Source organism: Anolis sagrei, chromosome 11 (genome assembly GCF_037176765.1).
Source record: "Anolis sagrei isolate rAnoSag1 chromosome 11, rAnoSag1.mat, whole genome shotgun sequence".
Taxonomy (NCBI): Eukaryota; Metazoa; Chordata; class Lepidosauria; order Squamata; family Dactyloidae; genus Anolis; species Anolis sagrei.
Window position 1 is genome coordinate 24,270,585 of NC_090031.1, and position 24,785 is coordinate 24,295,369.

General features: G+C 39.9%; 1 protein-coding gene across 2 annotated transcripts in view; it reads left to right on the plus strand.

Moving 5' to 3' along the window:
- Positions 1 to 281: 281 nt before the first annotated feature.
- Positions 282 to 24,785, plus strand: part of LOC132763497 (ras GTPase-activating protein 4-like) — a 35,246-nt gene continuing 10,742 nt past the window's right edge. For both annotated transcript variants that reach the window (XM_060757011.2, XM_067472036.1), the window contains exons 1-15: positions 282 to 407; positions 7,916 to 7,972; positions 8,480 to 8,593; positions 8,702 to 8,763; positions 10,484 to 10,601; positions 11,746 to 11,827; positions 12,150 to 12,296; positions 14,201 to 14,292; positions 16,330 to 16,447; positions 16,792 to 16,945; positions 17,024 to 17,088; positions 17,288 to 17,400; positions 17,500 to 17,692; positions 20,612 to 20,749; positions 23,212 to 23,347. In XM_060757011.2, the coding sequence (XP_060612994.2) occupies positions 340 to 407; positions 7,916 to 7,972; positions 8,480 to 8,593; positions 8,702 to 8,763; positions 10,484 to 10,601; positions 11,746 to 11,827; positions 12,150 to 12,296; positions 14,201 to 14,292; positions 16,330 to 16,447; positions 16,792 to 16,945; positions 17,024 to 17,088; positions 17,288 to 17,400; positions 17,500 to 17,692; positions 20,612 to 20,749; positions 23,212 to 23,347 (1,657 nt within the window). In that variant the 5' untranslated portion in view covers positions 282 to 339. The remainder of the gene's footprint in view (positions 408 to 7,915; positions 7,973 to 8,479; positions 8,594 to 8,701; positions 8,764 to 10,483; positions 10,602 to 11,745; positions 11,828 to 12,149; positions 12,297 to 14,200; positions 14,293 to 16,329; positions 16,448 to 16,791; positions 16,946 to 17,023; positions 17,089 to 17,287; positions 17,401 to 17,499; positions 17,693 to 20,611; positions 20,750 to 23,211; positions 23,348 to 24,785) is intronic.

Genomic DNA, 24,785 nt, shown 5'->3' on the forward strand with positions numbered 1-24,785 from the left:
AAATGAAAGGAAGGATGGAAGGAAAGGAAAGAAAGGAAAGGAGAGAGGAAGAAAAGAAGGAAGAAAAAGAAGGAAGGAAGGATGGATGGAAGCCGAGAGAGAGAGGGCGAAGAAGGCGCCGGGATGCCTTCAGAGACCGGGGAAGAAGAAGAGGGCAATCCCGGCTGCCGGGCGCTCTGCCAATGGGGCGCTCCCCCTTCCCCGGCCCCGCCCCTTTCCTCCCGCGGGGCTTCCCGATTGGCGGAGGCGCGGAAGGGAGCGCCGCCAGTTGGGGACCGGGGCGCAAGTGGGTTGCTGTCTGGCTGTCTGGCTGCCTTGCTTGGCGGTGGTGGGCTGGCCATGGCCGGGCCCAGGAGCTCCCTCTTCATCCGCGTCGTGGAAGCCAAGAACCTGCCGGCCAAGGACATGTAAGTGCCTAAAGGGCGCCTGTCTACACGGCAGGCTTTAACGCGGTTTGACACTTGGGGTCCCCATCCAAACATCAAGATTGGTAGTAATAATAACAACAATAACAACAACAGTTTATTATATTTATTAATTAGTAATTATAATTTATTATCAATTATTATTATTGATTGCTAATAAATAATAACTATTAATAAATAATAATAGTTAATAATTAATTATAATCAATAAATATTATTTATTTATTATAATTATTATTGTTATACCTATTTATTATTATTATTCCTCGACTATTATTATAATTTGTTTATTATTATGTATTGTTCTTTGTTGACAATTATTCTTTATTGATCATTATTATTTTTATTTGTTGATTTGTTATTATTTGCTGATAATTATCAATTTTTTTATTTATTATTATTTGTTGATAATTATGTGTGCCAAGTTTGGTCTTGATCCATCACCGGATGAGGGTCGCAGCGGTCTTGGGAAGTGAGTGGAGGTACTTCAAGTCCCATCATCTATGGTCCATCCTCCCCAGACTGCACCAAAATGTTGAGTTGGCCATGTGGACTCTCTGAACCAAGTTTGGTCTTCATTGGTAATTGGATGAGTGTTGCTGTGGTCTCAGGAAGTGAGTGAAGGTACTTCAAGTCCCATCATCCATGGTCCACCCTCCTCCCAACAGCACCAGGATATACAGTGGGTTATGGGGGCTCTGTGTGCCAAGTTTGGTCTTGATCCGTTATTGGATGAGGGCTGCAGTGGTCTTTAGGTACCCAAAGCTTTGAAAGTACTACATATCCCATCATCCATTGTCCATCCTCCCCCAACCCTCACCAGGATGTAAAGGGGGTTATGGGGGTTACGTGTGCCAAGTTTGGTCTTGATCAGTCTTTGGATGAGAGTTGCAGTGGTCTCAGGAAGTGAGTGGTGGTACTTCAAGTCCCATCATCCATGGTCCACCCTCCTCCCAACTGCAGCAGGATGTGGAGTGAGTCATGGGGGTTCTGTGTGCCAAGTTTTGTCTTGATCAGTTATTGAATGAGGGTTGCAGTGGTCTGTAGGTACCCAAGGGTTTGAAAGTACTACAAATCCCATCATCCATTGTCCATCCTTTCCCAACCCTCACCAGGATGTAAAGGGGGTCATGGGGGCTCTGTGTGCCAAGTTTGGTCTTGATCAGTCATTGGATGAGGGTTGCAGTAGTATCGGCAAGTGAGTGGTGGTACTTCAAGTCCCATCATCCATGGTCTGGCCTCCTCCAAACTGCAGCAGGATGTGGAGTGAGTCATGGGGGTTATGTGTACCAAGTTTGGTCTTGATCAGTCATTGGATGAGGGTTGCAGTGGTCTCGGGAAGTGAGTGGAAGTACTTCAAGTCCCATCATCCATGGCCTGCCCTCCTCCAAACTACAGCAGGATGTGGAGTGAGTCATGGGGGTTCTGTGTGCCAAGTTTTGTCTTTATTGGTCTTTGTTGGGGGCCACAGTGGTCTGTGGGATCAAAGTGTTTGAAAGTGCTGCAAATCCCATCATCCATTGTCCGTCCTCCCCAAAACCACACCGGGACGTAAAGGGGGTCATGGGGGTTATGTGTGCCAAGTTTGGTCCAGGTCTGTCACCCGTGCGTGTCGCAGTGGCCTGTGGAAGTGGGAGCCAATTCATACCTCAGCGTATATACATACATACAAACATTGACTTTCACTATAGATATAGATATACACAGAAAGCTGCCACATACATACAAACATTCACTTTTAGTATATATATAGATATACATATACACACACACATATGTATGCATGTGTTTGGGCAGAAAAATATCCAGGGAGGGGAGCAGAGCGCCTGCTTTGGCGTCCGGCTATTTTTGGGTTCATGCGCCTGGCATTTCGAGAGATGGAAAATCTGCTTCGAAAGAACATAAATCTGGGTATTATCCTCGGATTTCGGTCCCTGAAAGCTCTATTCCGGAAGCCAAAGCCACGCTGAAAGTGGCCGACTTCCCGCAATTTGAACATTCACTTTCTATGGAGGCAGCAGCCTAGTGTTGTGAACCACTTTCCCGTGACTTTATTGCAATTTTCCAGTAAGGGAAAGGGTTGTTGGGAAACTAACACTCTTGCGTGCACATTGAAATGGTTCTCTTGTCTCCGTATTTCTGTGTTACCTCACTCCCTTTCCTGTCAGTGTTGCGATGACCCCAAATTAATGTTGCATGGGCCTTGGAGCATTTTCTAGAAAAGTTGTTGTGTAGCCAGTCTGGGGGTCGGGACCCCTGGGAGGGTCAAGAAGATCACCAGAAAACCCAGCGTTCTGTGTGGGAAGTTTGGCCCAATTCTATCTCTGAAGGGGTTCGGAATGCTCTTGGATTGTAGGTGAACTATAAATCCCAGCAACTACAACTCCCAAATGTCAAGGTCCATTTTCCCCCAAACTCCACCAGTGTTCACATTTGGGCATATTGAGCATTCGTGCCAAGTTTGGTCCTGATACATCATTGTTTGAGTACACAGTGCTCTCTGGATGAAGGTGAACTACAACTCCCAAACTCAAGTTCAATGCCCACCAAACCCTTTCAGTATTTTCTGTTTGTCATTGGAGTTCTGTGTGCCAAGTTTGGTTCAATTCTATCATTAGTGGAGTTCATAATGCTCTTTGATTGGAGATGAACTATAAATTCCAGTAACTACAACTCCCAAATGTCAAGGTCAATTTTCCCCAACTCCACCATAATGGGCATATTGGGTATTGGTGCCAAGTTTGGTCCAGATCCATCATTGTTTGAGTCCACAGTACTCTCTGGATGAAGGTAAACTACAACTCTAAAACTCAAGGTCAATGCCCACCAAACCCTTCCAGTATTTTCTGTTTGTCATTGGAGTTCTGTGTGGCAAGTTTGGTTCAATTCCATCATTGGTGGAGTTCAGAATGCTCTCTGATTGGAGGTGGAGTATAAATCCCAGCAACTACAACTCCCAAATTTCAAGGTCCATTTCCCCCAAACTCCACCATAATGGGCATATTGAGTATTGGTGCCAAGTTTGGTCCAGATCCATCATCGTTTGAGTCCACAGTACTCTCTGGATGTAGGTGAACTACAACTCCCAAACTCAAGATCAGTGCCCACCAGACCCTTCCAGTATTTTCTGCTGGTTATGGGTGTTCTGTGTGGCAAGTTTGGTTCAATTCCATCATTGGTGAAGTTCAGAATGCTCTTTGATTGGAGGTGAACTATAAATCCCAACAATTACAACTCCCAAATGTCAAGGTCCATTTTCTCCCAAACTCTACCAGTGTTCACATTTGAGCATATTGAGTATTTGTACCAAGTTTGGTCCAAATCCATCATTGTTTGAGTCCACAGTGCTCTCTGGATGAAGGTGAACTACAACTCCCAAACTCAAGTTCAATGCCCACCAGACCCTTCCAGTATTTTCTGCTGGTTATGGGTGTTCTGTGTGGCAAGTTTGATTCAATTCCATCGTTGGTGGGGTTCATAATGTTCTTTGATTGTAAGTGAACTATAAATCCCAAAAACTTCACTTCCTGACATATGCTTACAAGCCCATCCCTCACTCTTTCTTTGCCCCAATCCCAGAGAGAGGTTTCTCAGCCCTTCGAATGGAAACACGTAGTAGTAGTTGTTGTTGTTTTCCCCCCTTTTGCATGGACTTTTGCGTGTTGAATACAAGCGGCTTCCTTAAAGGTCAGCCTTGGACTGTTTCCTCCCTTGAGAATGGGTTTGTGGTTGCAAATGGTGCAGGAGGAAAGGCCGGCAAATAGGAAGCTGAAGCCAAAAGGGAAGTCAATGCAAGAGGAAAACATCCTCAAGGAAAATTCCTCCAAGGTCAGAGCCCTTGAGGTTTTGCAAAGCTTGGGATACGTAGGATGGTCCAGGTACGGCCCGCGGGCCCCATACGGCCCCTCAGAGCCTTTGCTGCAACCTGACCAAGCGAGGGAAGGAATGAAGAAGAGGGATAGGAAAGGATGGAGGGAAGAAAGGAAGGAAGGAAAAGAGGGGAAGAAAACAAAGGGGAGACAGATAGAGGGAAGAAAGAAGAGACAAAAAGGGAAGAAAAGGAAGGGAAGGAAGAAGCGAAGGAGAAAAGGAAGAATGAAAAAAGAGGAGTAACGGAAGGGATTAGAAAGAATGGAAGAAAGAAAAAGAAGGGGAGCAAAATGGAGGAAAGATAGACGAGATGAAAAAGGGAAGAGGGAAGGAAGAAAAGGAAGGGATGGAAGAAGCGAAGGAGAAAAGGAAGAATGAAAAAAGAGGAGTAACGGAAGGGATTAGAAAGAATGGAAGAAAGAAAAAGAAGGGGAGCAAAATGGAGGAAAGATAAGACGAGATGAAAAAGGGAAGAGGGAAGGAAGAAAAGGAAGGGATGGAAGAAGCGAAGGAAAAAAATATTATTTTATTATTATTATTTATTTTGAAAAAGAGTGAAGAAGAGAGATAAAAAGAGATAGAAAAGGATGGAAGACGTAAAAAGAGAGGAGGAAAGACGAGATGAAAAAGGAAGGAAGAAAAGAAGGGAAGAAGCAAGGGAGAAAAGGAAGAATGAAGAAAAGGAAGAAAGGATAGAAAAGGATGGGGAAAAAGAAAAGATGGGAAGAAAGAAAGAAAAAGAAGGGGAGGCAGATAGAGGAAAGAAAGAAAAAATGAGAAAGGGAAGAGGAAAGGAAGGAAGAAAAGGATGAAGCGAAGGAGAAAAGGAAGAAAGGAAGAATGAAAAAGAGGGATAAAAAGACACAGAAAAGGCTGGAAGAAGGAAAAAGAGAAGTTGGCAAATGGAAGAAAGAAGAGATGAAAAGGGAAGGGTAGAAAGAAGAAAGAAGCAAAGGAGAAAAGGAAGAAAGGGAAGAATGAAAAGAGGGATAGAAAAGGAAGAAAGGGATGTAGTGCAGAAGAAAAGATAGAAAAGAAGAATGAAAAAGAGGGATAAAAAGAGACAGAAAAGGATGGAAGAAGGAAAAAGAGAAGATGGCAAATGGAAGAAAGAAGAGACAGTTTTATAACCAATGTTGTAGGTCTTCTTCTGAATGCACACAGACTATGATATCATCAACATATTGGAGTTCTATAACCGATGTTGTAGGTCTTCTTCTGAATGCACACAAACTATGATATCATCAACATATTGGAGTTCTATAACCAATGTTGTAGGTCTTCTTCTGAATGCACACAGACTATGATATCCTCAACATATTGGAGTTCTATAACCGATGTTGTAGGTCTTCTTCTGAATGCACACAGACTATGATATCATCAACATATTGGAGTTCTATAACCGATGTTGTAGGTCTTCTTCTGAATGCACACAAACTATGATATCATCAACATATTGGAGTTCTATAACCAATGTTGTAGGTCTTCTTCTGAATGCACACAGACTATGATATCATCAACATATTGGAGTTCTATAACCGATGTTGTAGGTCTTCTTCTGAATGCACACAGACTATGATATCATCAACATATTGGAGTTCTATAACCGATGTTGTAGGTCTTCTTCTGAATGCACACAGACTATGATATCATCAAAATATTGGAGTTCTATAACAGATGTTGTAGATCTTCTTCTGAATGTGCACAGACTATGTTGTTCACATCCAGAAGAAGATCTACAACATCGGTTCTATGTCATCAGCATATTGGAGTTCTACAACAGATGTTGTTGTGAGGTTAAATAGTTTGTCATCTGTCCGATAGATAGATGATTTCCAATCCAGTGGGAAGCTTCCCATCAACAAGATGAAGTATCATAGCGATGAAGATGGAAAATAAGGTTGCGGCAATAACGCCTCCCTGTTTGACACGCAACAACAACAACAACAATCTTAATGGGTTATGGGTCGTCCGTTATCCTTTGCAGAGTAATGCATTCCTGAAATATGAACTGCTTCTCTTTCTTTCTCACCTTCTTCTTGCAAACAGCATCCCAAAGGTTAAATATTTAACTCAAGCGCTGAGTTCCTTCCTCCGCTGCGTGTTTATTTTCCAGAAGAATAAGGCAATCTCCTTTCGGGGAGCTCAGCAATGATTAACGAGCCGGAGGAAATGAAAAAAAAGAAACTGGAACATGCAGGCCTGGGTTTTATTCCTCCGCCCACGGGGCTCATTCCTTCCCTTCTTTCTGTGCCAGGGCATACCCAAAATACAGGCTTATTAAAAAAACAACATGCCTTAAATGCCTCAAATAGTATGCAATGCTCAGATACAGCCACAAGGAGGCAGTTTATAGTTAGAAAGGATTAGCTGTTCGCTACTAGGAATGAATGTACACAATGCTATGATGCAGCCACAAGAGGGCAGGCTATAGATAGAAAGGATTAGCTATTATCCTCTAGGGGTGAATGTACGCAATGCTCAGATTCAGCCACAAGAGGGCAGTCTATAGATAGAAAGGATTAGCTATTCGCCACTAGGAATGAATGTACACAATTCTCAGATTCAGCCATAAGTGGGAAGTCTATCGATAGAAAGGATTAGCTATTATCCTCTGGGGATGAATGTATACAATGCTCAGATTCAGCCACAAGAAGGCAGTGTAAAGCTAGAAAGGATTAGCTATTCCCCACTAGGAATGAATGTACACAAGGCTATGATGCAGCCACAAGAGGGCAGGCTATAGATAGAAAGGATTCGCTATTCGTCTCTAGGGATGAATATATACAATGCTCAGATTCAGCCACAAGAAGGCAGTGTAAAGCTAGAAAGGATAAGCTATTCCCCACTAGGAATGAATGTACACAAGGCTATGATGCAGCCACAAGAGGGCAGGCTATAGATAGAAAGGATTCGCTATTAGTCTCTAGGAATGAATGTACGCAATGCTCAGATTCAGCCACAAGAGGGCAGGCTATAGATAGAAAGGATTAGCTATTCGTCTTTAGGGATGAATGTACGCAATGCTCAGATTCAGCCACAAGAAGGCAGTGTAAAGCTAGAAAGGATTAGCTATTCCCCACTAGGAATGAATGTACGCAAAAGGGCAGGCTATAGATAGAAAGGATTAGCTATTCATCTCTAGGGATTAATGTATACAATGCTCAGATTCAGCCACAAGTGGGCAGGCTATAGATAGAAAGGATTAGCTATTCCCCACTAGGAATGAATGTATGCAAAAGGGCGGGCTATAGATAGAAAGGATTAGCTATTCGTCTCTAGGGATGAATGTATGCAATGCTCAGATTCAGCCACAAGAGTCATTATAGAGATAGAAAGGATTAGCTATTATCCTCTAGAGGTGAATGTACACAATGCTCAGAATCAGCCACAAGAGAGCAGTCTATAGATAGAAAGGGTTAGCTATTAGTCTCTAGGGATGAATGTATGCAATGCCCAGATGCAGCTGCAAGAGGGCAGGTTATCAATAGAGAGGATTAGCTATTAGTCTCTAGGGATGAATGTACACACTGCCCAGATGTAGCCACAAGAGGGCAGTCTATAGATAGAAAAGATCAGCTCCAGGTCTGATAGATACAGATGTATTCTCCTTCTTTCAGTACCGGCAGCAGCGACCCATATTGTATTGTGAAAATTGACAACGAAGCCATCATCAGGTAAGCAAAACTGTCCACCACGCTATGTCATGTGCAGAAATACCTAAATAACTCCACCCCATTCAGGGCTAGTTCCCAATAAAGATATTAATGTACATATGCAGTGGTCAGATGCAGTCACAAGAGGGCAGTCTATAGATAGAAAGGATCAGCTATTAGCCTCTAGGGATGAATGTATGCAATGCTCAGATGCATCCACAAGAAGGCAGTCTATAGATAGAAAGGATCAGCTATTAACCTCTAGGGATGAATGTATGCAATGCTCAGATGCATCCACAAGAAGGCAGTCAATAGATAGAAAGGATCAGCTATTAGCCTCTAGGGATGAATGTATGCAATGCTCAGATGCATCCACAAGAGGGCAGTCTATAGATAGAAAGGATCAGCTATTAACCTCTAGGGATGAATGTATGCAATGCTCAGATGCATCCACAAGAGGGCAGTCTATAGATAGAAAGGATCAGCTTGAATGTATATTTTCATACATTTCTTCCTTTCCTCCCGCAGGACGGCGACGGTGTGGAAAACTCTGTTTCCTTTCTGGGGCGAAGAGTACGAGGTCCACGTCCCACCCACTTTCCGTTGTGTCTCCTTCTACGTCATGGACGAAGACGCCTTGAGGTATGGCATCACTTCCTGCGTAGGAGGAGGCATGTCTTTCCTCTGCCTTCCTTTTAAAATCCCATTGGCCTTGTTCCGTCTGGGTATTACTTCCTGTCCTTCTTTTAGCCGAGATGATGTCATCGGGAAGGTCGACCTCACGCAACGCCTCTTAGCTGAACTTCCAAAAGGTAGGCGTTATTATTAATAATAATATTACAATTATTATTATGATTATTCTTATTACAATTATTATTATGATTATTATTGCATTATTAGTATCATTGCACATGTTATTACAATTATTACAATTATCATTACAATTATTATTATTTCAATTATTATTATTATTATGATTATTCTTATTTTATTATTACAGTTATCATTACAATTATCATTACAATTATTATTAGCATTTCAATTATTATTATTATTATTATTATTATTATTGTATTATTACAATTATCATTACAATTATCATTACATTAATCATTACAATTATTATTATTACAATTATTATTAGTATTTCAATTATTATTACAATTATGATGTTTATTCTTGTATTATTTAACAGTTATAATTACAATTATCATTACAATTACTATTAGTAGTAGTAGTATTAATATTTATATTATTATTATTATGATTATTCTTATTGTATTATTACAATTATACTTACAATTATAATTACAATAATCATTACAATTATTGTTACAATTATTATTAATATTTCAATTATTATTATGATTATGATTATTATTCTTATTTTATTATTACAGTTATTATTACAATTATCATTACAATTATTATTATCACAATTATTAGTATTTCAATTATTATGATGATGATTATGATGGTTATTCTTATTGTATTATTGCAGTTATTATTACAATTATTATTACAATTATTAGTATCTCAATTATTATTATTACGATTATGTTGGTTATTCTTATTGTATTATTTAACAGTTATCATTACAATTATTATTATTATTATTATTAGCAGTAGTAGTAGTATTTCTATTATTATTACGATTATGATGGTTATTCTTATTGTATTATTACAATTATCATTACAATTATTATTTATATCTCAAATTATTATTATTACCATTATGATGGTTTTTCTTATTCTATTATTTAACAGTTATTACAATTATCATCACAATTATTATTATTATTATTATTATTATTAGTAGTAGTAGTATTTCTATTATTATTACCATTATGATGGCTATTCTTGTTGTATTATTACAATTATCAATACAATTATTATTATAATTAGTAGTAGTAGTAGTAGTATTTCTATTATTATTATGATTATGATGGCTATTCTTACTATATTATTACAATTATCATTACAATTATTATTTGTATCTCAATTAATGTAAACACATATATGCACACACAAAACATATACACAGACTGGGCCACAGCAACACATGGCAGGGGACGGCTAGTACGGTACATAATAATCATAATACATTCTAATAATAATAACAGATACATAGCCACTTTGAGTCTCTTTTGCGGAGAGTAAAAAAGCAGCGTGTGTGTATCTATCTATCTATCTATCTATCTATCTATCTATCATCTATCTATCTATCTATCATCTATCTATCTATCTATCTATCTATCTAACTATCTATCTATCATCTATCTATCTATCTATCATCTATCTATCTATCTATCTATCTATCTAACTATCTATCTATCATCTATCTATCTATCTATCATCTATCTATCTATCATCTATCATCTATCTATCATCTATCTATCTATCTATCTATCTATCTATCTATCTATCTATCTATCTGTCTGTCTGTCGATCTATCTATCTATCTATCTATCTATCTATCTATCTATCTATCTATCTATCTATCTAATAGTAATATCAATAAATTGGATGCAGGGCAGAGCGGATGGGTGAACCTGTCGGAAGTGGATCCAGACGAAGAGGTTCAAGGGGAGATCCACCTCCGGATGGAGATCCTGGGCAGGAAGCTGCGCTGCACCGTCTTCGACGCCAGGTCAGTCCGCACGGCTCCACTGATGCAGTTTGATGCCGGTAGAGGTTGCCATCTCATTCTATGAGCCTCCCATTATTGCACCATTATATGGCAGTATGTTGTATGGTCACAGAAGGAAAAGGCATGGGTTATTGTATTATTATGATTTACATTTCTATTTAATATTATTTAATATTGATTGATTATTATTTACTAATTTGTTATTTGCTAATTTGTTATTTCTATTTCTATCTCATATTTATTATGCATTCTTTATTTATTTATAATTTACTGATATATTATTTATAGTGGGTTGTTGTAGGTTTTTTCGGGCTATATGGCCATGGTCTAGAGGCATTCTCTCCTGACGTTTCGCCTGCATCTATGGCAAGAATCTTCAGAGGTTGTGAAGTCTGTTGGAAATAGGAAAAGGGGTTTAAAAGTTTGCTCTAGGCAATGTCAGGTCATTATATGCTAATCAAGTGGTCAGTTGAAACATTTACACCCAGCTCCAACAGACAAGAGTCCTTTGTCCCACCCAGGTCATTCCACAGATATATAAACCACTTTTCCTAGTTCCAACAGACTTCACTACCTCTGAGGATGTTTGCCATAAATGCAGGCAAAAGGTCAGGAGAGAATGCCTCTAGAACATGGCCATATAGCCCGAAAAAACCTACAACAACCCAGTGATTCCAGCCATGAAAGCCTTCGACAATACATATTATTTATATTTCATATTATTATTTATACTTCATATTTATATGATTGAGTGATTATTAATTTATAATTGTTTACTAATATATTATTTTTATTTATATAGAATATCTATAAGCAATTATCAGTTTATTATTATATGCTAATGTATTATTTTTATTTATATTAAATATGGAGGCTTCTTTGGAAGCTTTGAAACAGAGGCTGGATGGTCATCTGTCAGGGGTGCTTTGAATGTAATTTTCCCGCTTCTTGGCAGAATGGGGTTGGACTGGATGGCTCATGAGGTCTCTTCCAACTCTATGGTTATATGATATTTAATATTATTTCTATTTATATTTGACATTTAATATTATTTATCATCTATTTAAAATTTAATATTATTTATTATCTGTTTATTATTGTTGTTGTTTATTACTATTTATTTATTTATTTATTTTCCTTCCAGGGATTTGGCTCGGAAAGACCGCAACGGGGCTTCCGACCCCTTTGTCCGCATTCAGTATAATGGCAAAACGCAGGAAACGTCGGTGAGTCGGAAAGCTGAGGAAAGAAATGCAGCTGTGAAATATGCTGTTTGGGAGGGTTTGGTCATCTGTCGGGAGGGATCGGATGGTGTCTTCCTTTAGGGCAGAAGGGGGTTGGACTGGATGGCCTTTGGGAGTCCCTTCCAACTCTGGGATTCTATTATTATTATTATTATTATTATTATTATTATTATTATTATTATTACATCTTGTTGATATAGAGACACTATATGTGATGAGTGTATCCCTGCCACAGAGGGGAGACACCATCTGATCCCTCCCGTTGGATGTCCATCCACATGCTTCCTCTTGCCTCTCCTTGCAGGTGGTGAAGAGGTCTTGCTTCCCGCGCTGGAACCAGTTGTTTGACTTCGACCTGGAGGAGGATTCCTTTGCAGCCGAGGAGAAGCGCCTCTGTGCCATTGAAGTCTGGGACTGGGATCTCGCCCGCAGGAACGACTTCCTGGGGAAAGTGAGTCCCAAAGAGAAGGATCTCATTGGGAAAGCAAACATCTGGGAATTTGTGCTGCATTCACCACTCTAAACTGAGATTGCAATGGCTGTATAACAACAACAACAACAACAACAACAACAATAATGCAATTGCGAGACATACAAGCGGAACAGAAATAATAATAATAATAATAATAATAATAATAGTAGTAGTAGTAGTAGTATTGCAATGGTTTTGCATCTCCAATGGAGAGATACAATCAGGAGAGAAATAATAATAATAATAATAATAATAATAATAATAATAATAATAATAATAATAATAATTTCTCTCCTGACTGTATCTCTTGATTGGAGATGCAAAGCCATTGCAATACTATTATTATTATTATTATTATTATTATTATTATTACTATTTCTGTTCTGCTTGTATGTCTCGCAATTGCATTATTATTATTATTATTATTATCATTATTTCTGTCCTGCTTGTATCTCTCGATTGGAGATGCACAGCCATTGCAATCTCATCTTAGCGTGGTGAATGCAGCACAAAGGCCCGGATGTTCTAGAACTTGGCCATACCGCCCGAAAAACCTACAACAACCCAGTGATTCTGGCCATGAAAGCCTTCGACAATACAATAATAATAATAACAATAATGATATTGCGAGACATACAAGTGGAAAAGAAATAATAATAATAACAATAATAATATTGCAATTGTGAGAGATATATGCAGGAGAGAAATAATAATAATAATAATAATAATAATAATAATAATGCAATTGCAAGATATACAAGCAGAAGAGAAATAAATAATAATAATGCCATTACGAGACATACAAGCAAGATAATAATAATAATAATAATAATAATAATAATAATAATAATAATAATAGTAGCATTACAATGGCCTTGCATCTCCAATCAAGAGATACAAGCAGGAGTGAAATAATAATAATATTGCAATTGCGAGTGAAATAATATTATTATTATTTCACTCCTGCTTGTATCTCTTGATTATTGTAATGCAATTGTGAGACATACAAGCGGAAGAGAAATAAATAATAATAATAACAACAACAACAATAATAATAATAATATGCAATTGCGAGACATACAAGCAGGATATTATTATTAATAATGATGATGATGATGATGATGATAGTATTACAATGGCTTTGCATCACCAATCAAGAGATACAAGCGGGAGAGAAATAATAATAATATTGCAATTGCGAGACATACAAGTGGGACAGAAATAATAATAATAATAATAATAATAATAATAATAACAACAATAATAATAATAATAATAATAATAATAATCATGATGATGCAATTGTGAAATATACAAGGGGAAAGAAATAATAATAATAATAATAATAATAATAATAATAAATAATGCAATTGTGAGATATACAATCAGGATATAAATTATAATGATGATGATGATGATAGTATTACAATGGCTTTGCATCTCCAATCAAAATATACAAGCGGGAGATAAAAAATAATAATATTGCAATTGCGAGATATACAAACGGGAGAGAAATAATAATAATAATAATAATAATAATAATAATAATAATGAAGATGATGATGCAATTGTGAGATATACAAGGGGGAAAGAAATAATAATAATAATAATAATAATAATGCAATTGTGAGACATACAAGCAGGATATAAATTATAATGATGATGATGATGATGATAGTATTACAATGGCTTTGCAATTCCAATCAAGATATACAAGTGGGAGAGAAATAATAATAATAATAATGGTAATAATAATAGTGATAATAAATATCTAAGAAAATTATAATAAGTATATAAGAAAATATAATATTATTATTAATAATAATAAATATATAAGAAAATAATATATCTATATCTATATGCTTTTCTGGTCTCTCTTTCAGGTGGTTTTTGATATCCAAAGGTTGGAGGCCGTTCTGCGGGAAGAAGGCTGGTTCCTGCTCCGACCGGAGAAGAACAAGCCCAGGCCGGAACAGTGAGTCCAGAGGGAAAGGGGAAAGAAAGAAAGACAGACAGACAGACAGGCTTACACCCTAGGCCATTAATTCACATACGAATATTTCCCTCAGAGCTGCTAAGAGGCAGGCTGTCTGCAATTCCTTACTCCCAAAGACTATGTCCCTGTGGAGGAAATGAAACAGAAACAATAGAACACATTTACTGCAGTGCCTCTACTACACAGTTTAACGTAGCCAACTTGTATATCCAATCCTGTCCCACGTGTCCAGCGTCCCCCATATGCAGGGGATTGGGGTATGACTTGAAACTTTGTAGATATAAACTGTATTAGGACTGTTGGTTTTACTGATGGGTCTATGGACCGTAATAAAATTAACTAAGATATAAATAAATCCCTGCCATGGCACAAGGAATAAAAAACAGTGACTGTCATTTAACTGCATGACCCATTCCAGAAACAGAGAGAGAGAGAGAGATGGATAACATAAAAGGAAAATAGATAGATAAATAGATGGATAGTTGAAAAATATAGTAGATAAATAGATAGCGATGGTAGGTAGATAAGTAGGTAGGTAGGTAAACAATAGATAAATGGCAGATTGATAGATAGTAGATAGAAAGGATAGATGAAAGATAGATAGTAGGTAGATAGAAGATAGGATAGATAGACAGACAGACAGATAGATAGATAGATAGATAGATAGATAGATAGATAGATAGACAGACAGATGAAAGATAGATAGATAGACAGATGAAAGCAAGCAAGCAAGAAAGAAAATAAATTGAAGATAGATAGATAGATAGATAGACAGACAGACAGACAGACAGATGGTTAACTAGATGAAAAAGATGATAGTTAGATAAATAGATAGATAGAGATAGGATAGCTAGATAAATGCAAAATAAATAAATGGGAGATAGATAGAGATAAAAGATACATTGATGAAAAATAGATAGGATAGATATACAGACAGACAAATGAAAGAAAGAAAGATGGAAAATAAATGGAAGATGAGAGGTAGGTCGGTAGATGAATGATAGGACAGACAAATGAGTGATAGGATAGATAGACAGAAGGATAGATATATGATAGAAAAATAAATGCAAAATAAATAAATGGAAGATGAATAGTTGAAAGATATAGTAGATAAATAGATAGCGATAGTAGGTAGATAAGTAGGTAGGTAGACAATAGATAAATGGCAGATTGATAGATAGTAAATAGATAAGATAGATGAAAGATAGATAGAAGACAGGTAGATAGATAGATAGACAGATGAAAGATAGATAGATAAACTGACAGATAGATAGATAGATAGATAGATGAGAGAAAGAAAGAAAGAAAGAAAGAAAGAAAGATGGCAAATAAATCGAAGATAGATAGAAAGATAGATGAATGATACGATGGACAGACAGAGAGATGGATGGATGGATATATAGGTAGGTAGATAAACAGATGGATAACTAGATGAAAAAGGTTATAGATAGATAGATAGATAGATAGATAGATAGATACATGATACATTGATGAAAAATAGGATAAATAGGATAGATAGATAGATAGATAGATAGATAGATAGATAGATAGATAGATAAGAAAGATGGAAAATAAATGGAAGATGGTAGGTGGGTAGATGGATGGATGGATGGATGGATGGATGGATGGATGGGCGGGCGGGCGGGCGGACGGACAGACAGACAGACAGACAGACAGACAGACAGATAGATAGATGAAATATAGATAGGATAAATAGGATAGATAGATAGATAGATAGATAGATAGATAGATAGGATAAATAGGATAGATAGAAGATACATTGATGAAAAATAGATAGATAAAAATAGATAGGATAAATAGGATAGATAGATGAAAGAAAGAAAGATGGAAAATAAATGGAAGATGGTAGGTAGGTAGGTAGGTGGATGGATAGATATATGAAATATAGATAGGATAAATAGGATAGATAGATAGAGAGAGAGAGAGCGAGAGAGAGAGAGAGACGAAAAATAGATAGACAGATAGCCAATAGATACATTCCTCCTCTCTTTTCAGGGCCCACCTGGGATCTTTGCACCTTCAGGTCCAGCTCCGCCAGGAGGTGCTGCTCCCCGCCATTCACTACCAGCCTCTGGTCGAATTGCTCTGCCAGGAAGTCCAAGATGGAGTAAAGGTGGGACCCCCAGAGGGCATCCAGCCCAACCCCCTCCTACAAAACAAGAAGATAGGATCACTATATCATCATCATCATCATCATCATCATCATCATCATCATCCTAGAGTTGGAAGGGACTCCCAAGGCCATCCAGTCCGACCTCATTACTGCCCTAAAGGAAGACACCATCCAATCCCTCCCGACAGATTCCCATCTGGCCTAATAATAATAACAACAACAGGATCCTGGAGTTGGAAGGGACCCCAAAGGCCATCTAGTCCAACCCCCTTCAGCTCCAAAGGAGGATACCATGCGATCCCACCCGGCAGAGGGTCATCCAAACCTGTCTCCTGTGTATACAGGGCTTCCCGGTCCCAGTCCTGACCCTGATTGAGGAGACGACGACCTCTGAGCGCCGGCAGGAAGTGTCCGCCACCCTGGTCAAGCTCTTCCTGAGCCACGGCCTGGCCACAGAGTTCCTGGGCCTCCTCTTCCGGATGGAGCTGGAGCGAACCCGTAAGTCCCAGGTTTGGTCACGGGACTTGTAGTTCGCCTCCAGGCAATGGGGGTCAAGCCAGCGCCTTCCTTTTGCAGCCGAGGCCAACACCTTGTTCCGCAGCAACTCCCTCGCCTCCAAGGCAATGGAATCCTTCCTGAAGGTAAGGCTTGACATTTGGTGTGTGAGCCGTATGGCCCTTTGTTGGGAGGGATCGGATGGTGCCTTCCTCTATGGCAGTGATACTGCTCTCAAGCGTATCTGTCTATGTATCTACCTTCTTCCCTCAATTGTATCTCTCCTATCTCTGTACTGGATGGCCCTCTGTTGGGAGGGATCGGGTGGTGCCTTCCTACTTTCAGGTGGTGGGGCTGCCATACCTGCACGGGGTGCTGGGCCCAACCGTCCGCCGCGTCTTTGAAGAGAAACGATATGTGGAACTCGATCCCAGCAAAGTGGAGGCAAAGGAGGTTGGGTAAGTAAGGAGAGTGCATGGGTGCCAGAGAAGGGGGAAAGCAGGAGGCCTTTTTTTAGAGCCGGAGAATGGAGTAAGCAGGCCTCTTTCCTATGCCAGGTGCTCCAGCCTGCAGCGGGTGCCAAGCGAGAACCAGATGATAGATCAGAGCGCCCATGTGCTGCGCACTTACCTCTCTGGTTTGCTTTCCGCCACATGCGCCTCCGCCGGAGCGTGTCCTCCACTCCTGCGCAAGGCCTTCCGCATCCTCAGCCAGGCTGTCCAAGAACGCTTCCCGGAAGAGGAACACCAGGTCAGTTCGTATCGTCATCGTAAATTAGGAGGAGAAAACATAATTTACCGCACTAGAATTCCATGACAACAAACCGTCACAGTAATGACGCTCTACGAATCCCATCCTTCCTTCTCTCCTTCCTTCCCTTCCTCTTTCTTCCCTTCCTTCGGTCTTTCTCTCTTTCCCTTCTTCCTTCCCTCCTTCCTTCTTTCCTCCCCTCCCTCTTTCATTCCTTCCCTCTTTTCCCCCCTTCTTCTTTCTCTCCTTTCTTCCTTCTCTACCTCTTTCTTTCCTTCCTTCCTTTCCTCTGTGGTTCCATCCTTTCTTCTTTCTTTCCTTCCTTCCTTCCTTCCTTCCTTCCTTCCTTCCTTCCTTCCTTCCTTTTTCTTTACATCTCTCCTTCTTTCCTTCTCTACCTCTTTCCTGCCTTCCCCCTCCTTTTTCTTTCCCTTCTCCTTTCTCTCCTTCCTTCTCTATCTCTTTCTTTCCTTCCTTCCATCTCTCCTTTCTTCCTTTTTTACTTCCCTCCTTCTTTCTTTCCCTTCTTTCTCTCCTCCCTTCCCTTCCTCTTCCTTTCCTTCCTTCAGTCTTTCTCTCTTTCCCTTCTTCCCTCTTTTCCTCCTTCCTTCTTTCCTTACTTGCCGCTTTCCTTCTCTCTTTTTTCTTTCCATCTCTCTATCCTTCCTTCCCCTCTTTTTCTTTCCCTTCCTCTTTCTCTCTTTTCTTCCTCCCCTACCTTTCTTCCATCTCTCATTCCTTCCTTCCTTCCTTCCTCCCTTCCCTTCCTCTTTCTTTCCTTCCTTCGGTCTTTCTTACCCTTCTTCCTTTCCTCCTTCCTTCTTTCTTTCCCTGATGCTTTCCTTCTCTCTTTTTCTTTCCATCTCTCTATCCTTCCTTCCCCCTTTTCCTTTCCCTTCCTCTTTCTCTCCCTTCTTACTTCTCTACCTCTTCCTTTCTTTCTTTCCTTCCTTCCTTTTTGTCTTTCCATTTCTCTCTTCTCCCTCCCTCCCTTCCTTCTCTACCTCTTTCTCTCCTTGCTTCCTTCTCTACCTCTTTCTTTTCTTTCTTACATCTCTCTTTCCTTCTTTCATTCTCCTCCCTCCTTCTCTGCTTCCTTCCTTCCTTGTATCCCTCCTTCATTCCTCCCTTCTTTTCCTCTCTCCCTCCTTCTCTCCTTCCTTCCTTCCTGCTCCTCCCCAGAAAGAGATGTTCCTGAGAGAGAGGGAGGGGGAGAGCGAGAGCGAGAGGAAGAGCCTGCACACATGCACCTGTTATTGTTATTGTTATTATATTTTGCAGGCTGACAACATATAATAATTATTACTATATTATTTATATATTATTTTCATTATTATTATTTACAGTAGAGTCTTGCTTATCTGACATAAACAAGCCAGCAGAATGTCGGATAAACGAAAATGTAGGATAATATGGAGTCTCTTCCTGTTACCCGTCCGACACGGCACTAGACACCTATAATACTAGCAACAGGGACTCAAAGGGTTAAGGCAAGGCAATGCCCCGGGGCCAGAGCGGCCCAGCAGGCACGTAGCTTTCTAGCCCTCTTGAGGAATTTTCACATGGGAAGTTGGTATCATTGCTATGTAGCGGGAAGCCAGAGGAAGCAAACGAGCAGTGCCAGTCGTCAGTAGCTCATCAACTGGCGTTGCGGTGAAGTTTAGAGATGAGCGTCCTCATTCCGTTTCCCTCCAAGTGTGAAGTTTGCGCTGTACGAGGGATATCCGTAGAGTAAGGTTACAAGGCATGTTGCTCTCGTGGGGAATTTTTGCGGGGGAAGTTGGTATCATTGCCGTGTAGCGGGAAGCCAGCGGAAGCGAATGAGCAGTGCCAGTCGTCAGTAGCTCATCAACAGACATTGTGGTGAAGGTTAGAGATGAGCATCCTCATTCCGTTTCCCTCCAAGTGTGAAGTTAGCGCTATAATATGCTACCTAAATGCTGAAGACATGAACGCCGCTGTGATTCATTGCAAAATTATTTCAGTTTATGGAGAGGATGTAAAGTCAAGACAGCATGTGGCAAAATGGGTACGGAATATATTGTGAGACCATGAAGAAACTTGGCAGAGCCATCCAAAACAAACGTGGTGGGATGTTAATGGTGGGAGTCTGTCTCCTTCATGACAATGCACGTCTGCACACCACTCATGTACATGGACCTGTGGAGGTTTCCCTCCTTCTTTGCTTGTGTTGGGGTTCAGCCTGTGCGTGAACCTGAACCTGACTCTCTGATTGTATTTCCTGATGCCCATCTAGATGTCAATGTGAATTCTGAGGCCAATTTAGATGATGATGGTTTGAGTAGTGAAAATCCTACAGCCTTGGAAAGCGAAAGTCAAGATTCCCATGAGAACATACATTCCGAGCCGAGCGGAGACGGTTCACTCCCTTTTCCTCCCAGTCTTAGCTCTCCAGAGAATCAGACACCTGGCCTGCCTAATGAGGATAGGCGGGGGCAGATTTGGCAGAGTCAGGGAGAAGCACAATGTTTACGTAGGTCAGCCAGATTGAAAGAAATCCAAACAAAATCTTCAGGCGTGTCTCGCAATAGATTTCTTGGCCTTAAATATGCCTGGCCTGAATACAGCTTCAGACCAGGCATCGTTCCAGATTCATGTGCCAGCGTTTGCAGGTCTCCTGATTCAAGTGGCCTTGTTCCTCGGAGGTTTTCTAGTTGTGCTAAGTACGGTTAGTGGATTGCTAACAGGTTCCAGGATTCAGCAGTTTTGCTGTAGGTTTCATGATCTTGTTTATGGACATTTTGTATTAATCTTTCATCAATAAAAAAGGATTGTTTTCCTGAAGTCAAGTGTGGTGGATTGTTGTCTGAGAGTCCAGTTTCCTGCTCTGGGTTGCAACAGCTTGCTTCCTTCATTCCTCATAAATGTCTCTGCTTCTCTTTTCTCCTTTCTTGTCAGGACATGAGATTGGTGGCCGTCACCAGCTTCCTCTGCCTACGCTTCTTCTCCCCGGCCATCTTGGCCCCAAAGCTCTTCCACCTCTGGCCAAAGCATCCCGATGCGCGCACCGGGCGCACACTCCTCCTCCTGGCCAAGGCAAGCCCCTCACACTCCTATTATTACTAGCACTAATAATAATAATACTATCAATATTATTATTACTATTACTATTATTCTTACTATTTTGTCTCCCCAAAAATAAGACAGCATCTTATATTAAGATGTGTTAGGTCTTATTTTCAGGGAATTTCTGGGAGTTGTAGGCTAGAACATTTGGTGATCCACAGGTTAAGAACCACTGTTCTGGAGACCGGAACAATCTCCTACAGCAGTTCCGGGACCCCTTGTACAGCAGGGATGGCATTGCAGTTTCTGGCCAACAGGGGGAGCACACTTCCAAACACAAACTTTGCTAGGTCTTACTTTCAGGAGAGGCCTTATATTGAGCAATTCAGCAAAACCTCTACTAGGCCTTATTTTCAGGGAAACAGGGTATTATTATCAATAATATTACTATTATTATACTTATTATTATTATTACATAATTTAACACCCCCAGGAGAGGTGGGCTGTACTTTCATTAAAATTTATATTTATATTTATTATTATATTATTTAATACCCACAAGGAGAGGCAGGTAATATGTTCATTCATATCAATTTATTATTATTATTATTATTATTATTATTATTATTATTATGGAGCCCCCGGTGGCGCAGTGGGTTAAACCCCTGTGCCGGCAGGACTGAAGACCGACAGGTCGCAGGTTCAAATCCGAGGAGAGGCGGATGAGCTCCCTCTGTCAGCTCCAGCTCCTTATGCAGGGACATGAGAGAAGCCTCCCACAAGGATGATAAAACATCAAATCATCTGGGTGTCCCCTGGGCAACGTCCTTGCAGACGGCCAATTCTCTCACACCAGAAGCGACTTGCAGTTTCTCAGGTCGCTCCTGACACGACCAAAAAAAATTATTATTATTATTATTATTACATAATTTAATACCCACAAGAAGAAGTGGGCAGTACATTCATTATAATTTATATTCTATTATTATTATTATACCCACAAGGAGAGGCATGTCAGACATTCGTTATTAATATATTATTATTGAATTATTAATAATTAATAATAATATATTATTATTATTATTCTCACAATGAGAGGCAGTAAACACATTCATTATTATTATTAGTAGTAGTAGTATTCATATTAATATTATATATAAATCAGTTTCAATAAGGAGAGGTGGGTAATATATTCATTATAATTGATACAATTTATATTACTATTATTATTGCATAATTTAATATCCACAAGAAGAGGCGGGTAGTACATTCATTATAAGTTATATTCTATTATTATTATTATACCCACAAGGAGAGGCAGGTCATACATTCATTATTAATATATTATTATTGAATTATTAATAATTAATATAAACAACAATCTATATATATATAAATGCTCTGTGCATAATGAGTTCCTTAAAAACAAAAGAACCAATGAACGAAATCACACCAAATTTGGCAACAAAACATCTCACTACACAAGGAGTGACCATCACTCAAAAAATTATGATTTTGTCATTTGGGAGTAGTAGTAGCTGGGATTTATAGTTCACCCACAATCAAAGAGAATTCTGAACTCCATCAACGATGGAATTGAACCAAATTTGGCACACAGGCCTCCCATAACCAACAGAAAATACTAGCAGTGTTTGGTGGACATTGACCTTGAGTTTGGGAGTTGTAGTTCACCTACATCCAGAGACCACTGTAGACTCAAACAATGATGGATCTGGACCAAACTTGGCACAAATACTCAGTGTGCCCAAATGTGAACACTGGTGGAGTTTGGGGAAAATAGAATCCTGACATTCGGGAGTTGTAGTCGCTGGGATTTGTAGTTCACCTACAATCACAGAGCATTCTGAATGCCACCAACAATAGACTTGGGCCAAACCTCCCACACAGAACCCCCATGTGGGCCACAGCAACGCGTGGCAGGGGACAGTTAGTAATATATAATTATTAATATATTATTATTATTCCCACAATGAGAGGCGAGTAACACATTCATTATTATTAGTAGTAGCATTAGTGTTCATATCAAGGTTATAATAATAATTCAGTATCTACAAGAAGAGGTGGGTAATACATTCATTATAATTTATATTATTAGTAGTAGTATTATTACATAATTTAATACCCACAAGGAGAGGAGGGTAGTACATTCATTCTAATTTATAATAATAATATATTATTATTATACCCACAAGGAGAGGCAGGCAATACATTTATTATTATTATTATTATTATTATTATTATTATTATTCTGACACAAAATCACAGCAAATGAGATCTATATGCTGGATTTTGTATCACAAATTTTTATTATTATTATTATTATTACTATATAATCTGGGTTGGAATCCACCCTCAGGACTGAAGCGACACCTGGGATTCAGGTGTGATTCCTGTATAAGTCAGTGTTGTGATTGCAATGCGCTGCATGCTTTGGGGCCAATGTCTCTCCTTGTGTGTGTGTTGCCTTGCAGGCGGTGCAGAGCGTGGGCAACCTGGAGGCCGGAGGGGCCCGAGGGGCCAAGGAAGCCTGGATGCGGCCCCTGCAGCCCTCCATCCGGGAAGGGGCCAGCCAGATGAGGGGCTTCATCCTCCAACTCATCCAGGAAGGCAGGAAAGATGGACAATAGGAGGGAAGGAAGGAGGGAAGGAAAGGGCTTCTTTACTTCCTCTCTCATTCATCCTCCCCTCCCTACTTTCATTCTTCCCTTTCTCTTCTCTTCCCTACTTTCCCTCCTCTCTCACCTTTCGCCCTTTTCCTTCCTGCCTCCCTCCTCTCTTTCATTCCCTCCCTTCTTTCTTCTGTTCTTCCCTTTCTTCTCTCATCCTTTCTTTCATTCCTTCCCCTCATACCTTCCCCTCTTCCCTTCCCTCCTTTTCTTTCTCTTTCTTCCTTCCTTCCTGATCCCTTCTTTCTTTCCTCCCCTCTTCTCATAGCTATCCCCCTTTTTTTTCCCTCCCTCATTTCTTCTTTTCCTCTTCTCTTCTTTCTTTCGTTCCCTCCCCTACCTTTCCCGCTTACCTTCCCTTTCTTTCTCTTTTTTCCCTTCTTTCCTTCCTCTTCGTTCTCTCTTCCCCTCCCTCGTTCCTCTTCCCTTCTTCCTTTCATTCCCTCCCTCTTTCGTTCTTCCCTTTCTTCTATCATCCTTTTGTTCCTTCCCCTCTTCTCTTTCTTTTTCGTTCTCTTTCTTTCTTCCCCTCTTCTCATATCTATCCCCCTTTTCTTTCCTCCCTCCTTTCTTCTCTTCTTTTCTCTTCTCTTCCCTTCTTTCTTTTGTTTTCTCCCCTACTTTTCCCTCTTCCTTTTCTTTCTTTCTCTTTTTTCCCTTCCTTCCTTCCTCTTCGTTCTCTTTCTCTTCCCTTCTCTCCTTTCTCTTCCCTTCTTCTTCTTTCATTCCCTCTTTCCCTTCTTTAGTTCTTCCCTTTTTTCCTCTTCACTTCCCTACTTTCCCTCCTCTCATACCTTTCCTCCCTTTCCTTCTTCCTTTTCTCCTCTCTTCCCTTCTTTCGTTCCTTCCCCTCATACCTTTTCCTCTTACTTTCCTTTTCCCTTCTTTCTCTCTTCCCCTCCTCTCATACCTATCCCCCTTTTCTTTCCCTCCCTCCCATCTTCTTTTCCTCTTCTCTATCCTTATTTCTTTTGTTTCCTCCCCTATCTTTCCCTCTTATGTCTCTTCCCTTTTTTCTTTTCCTTCCTTCCTTCCTTTCCTCTTCTCTTCTTTTTCTTTCTTTCGTTCCCTCCCATACCTTCACCATTTTCTTTTCCTCCTTCCCTCCCATTCTTTCCATTTTTCTTCCTTCCTTCCTTCCTTCTTTCCTCACTCCCTCTCATAACCTTTCCCTCTTGCCTTCTTCTTCTTCTTCCTTCTCTTCTCTTCCCTTCTTTTTCTTCCCTCCCTCCTCTCTTAGCTTTTCTGCTTTCGTCTTTCTTCCTTTCTTATCTTTTTCTCTTTCCTTCCTCTACCCCCTGCCCCCAGTACACATCCCATCTAGCAGCAGCCACTTTGCTCCCTTTCTTTCCCAGTGATGTCACAGAGGGCCACTCCAC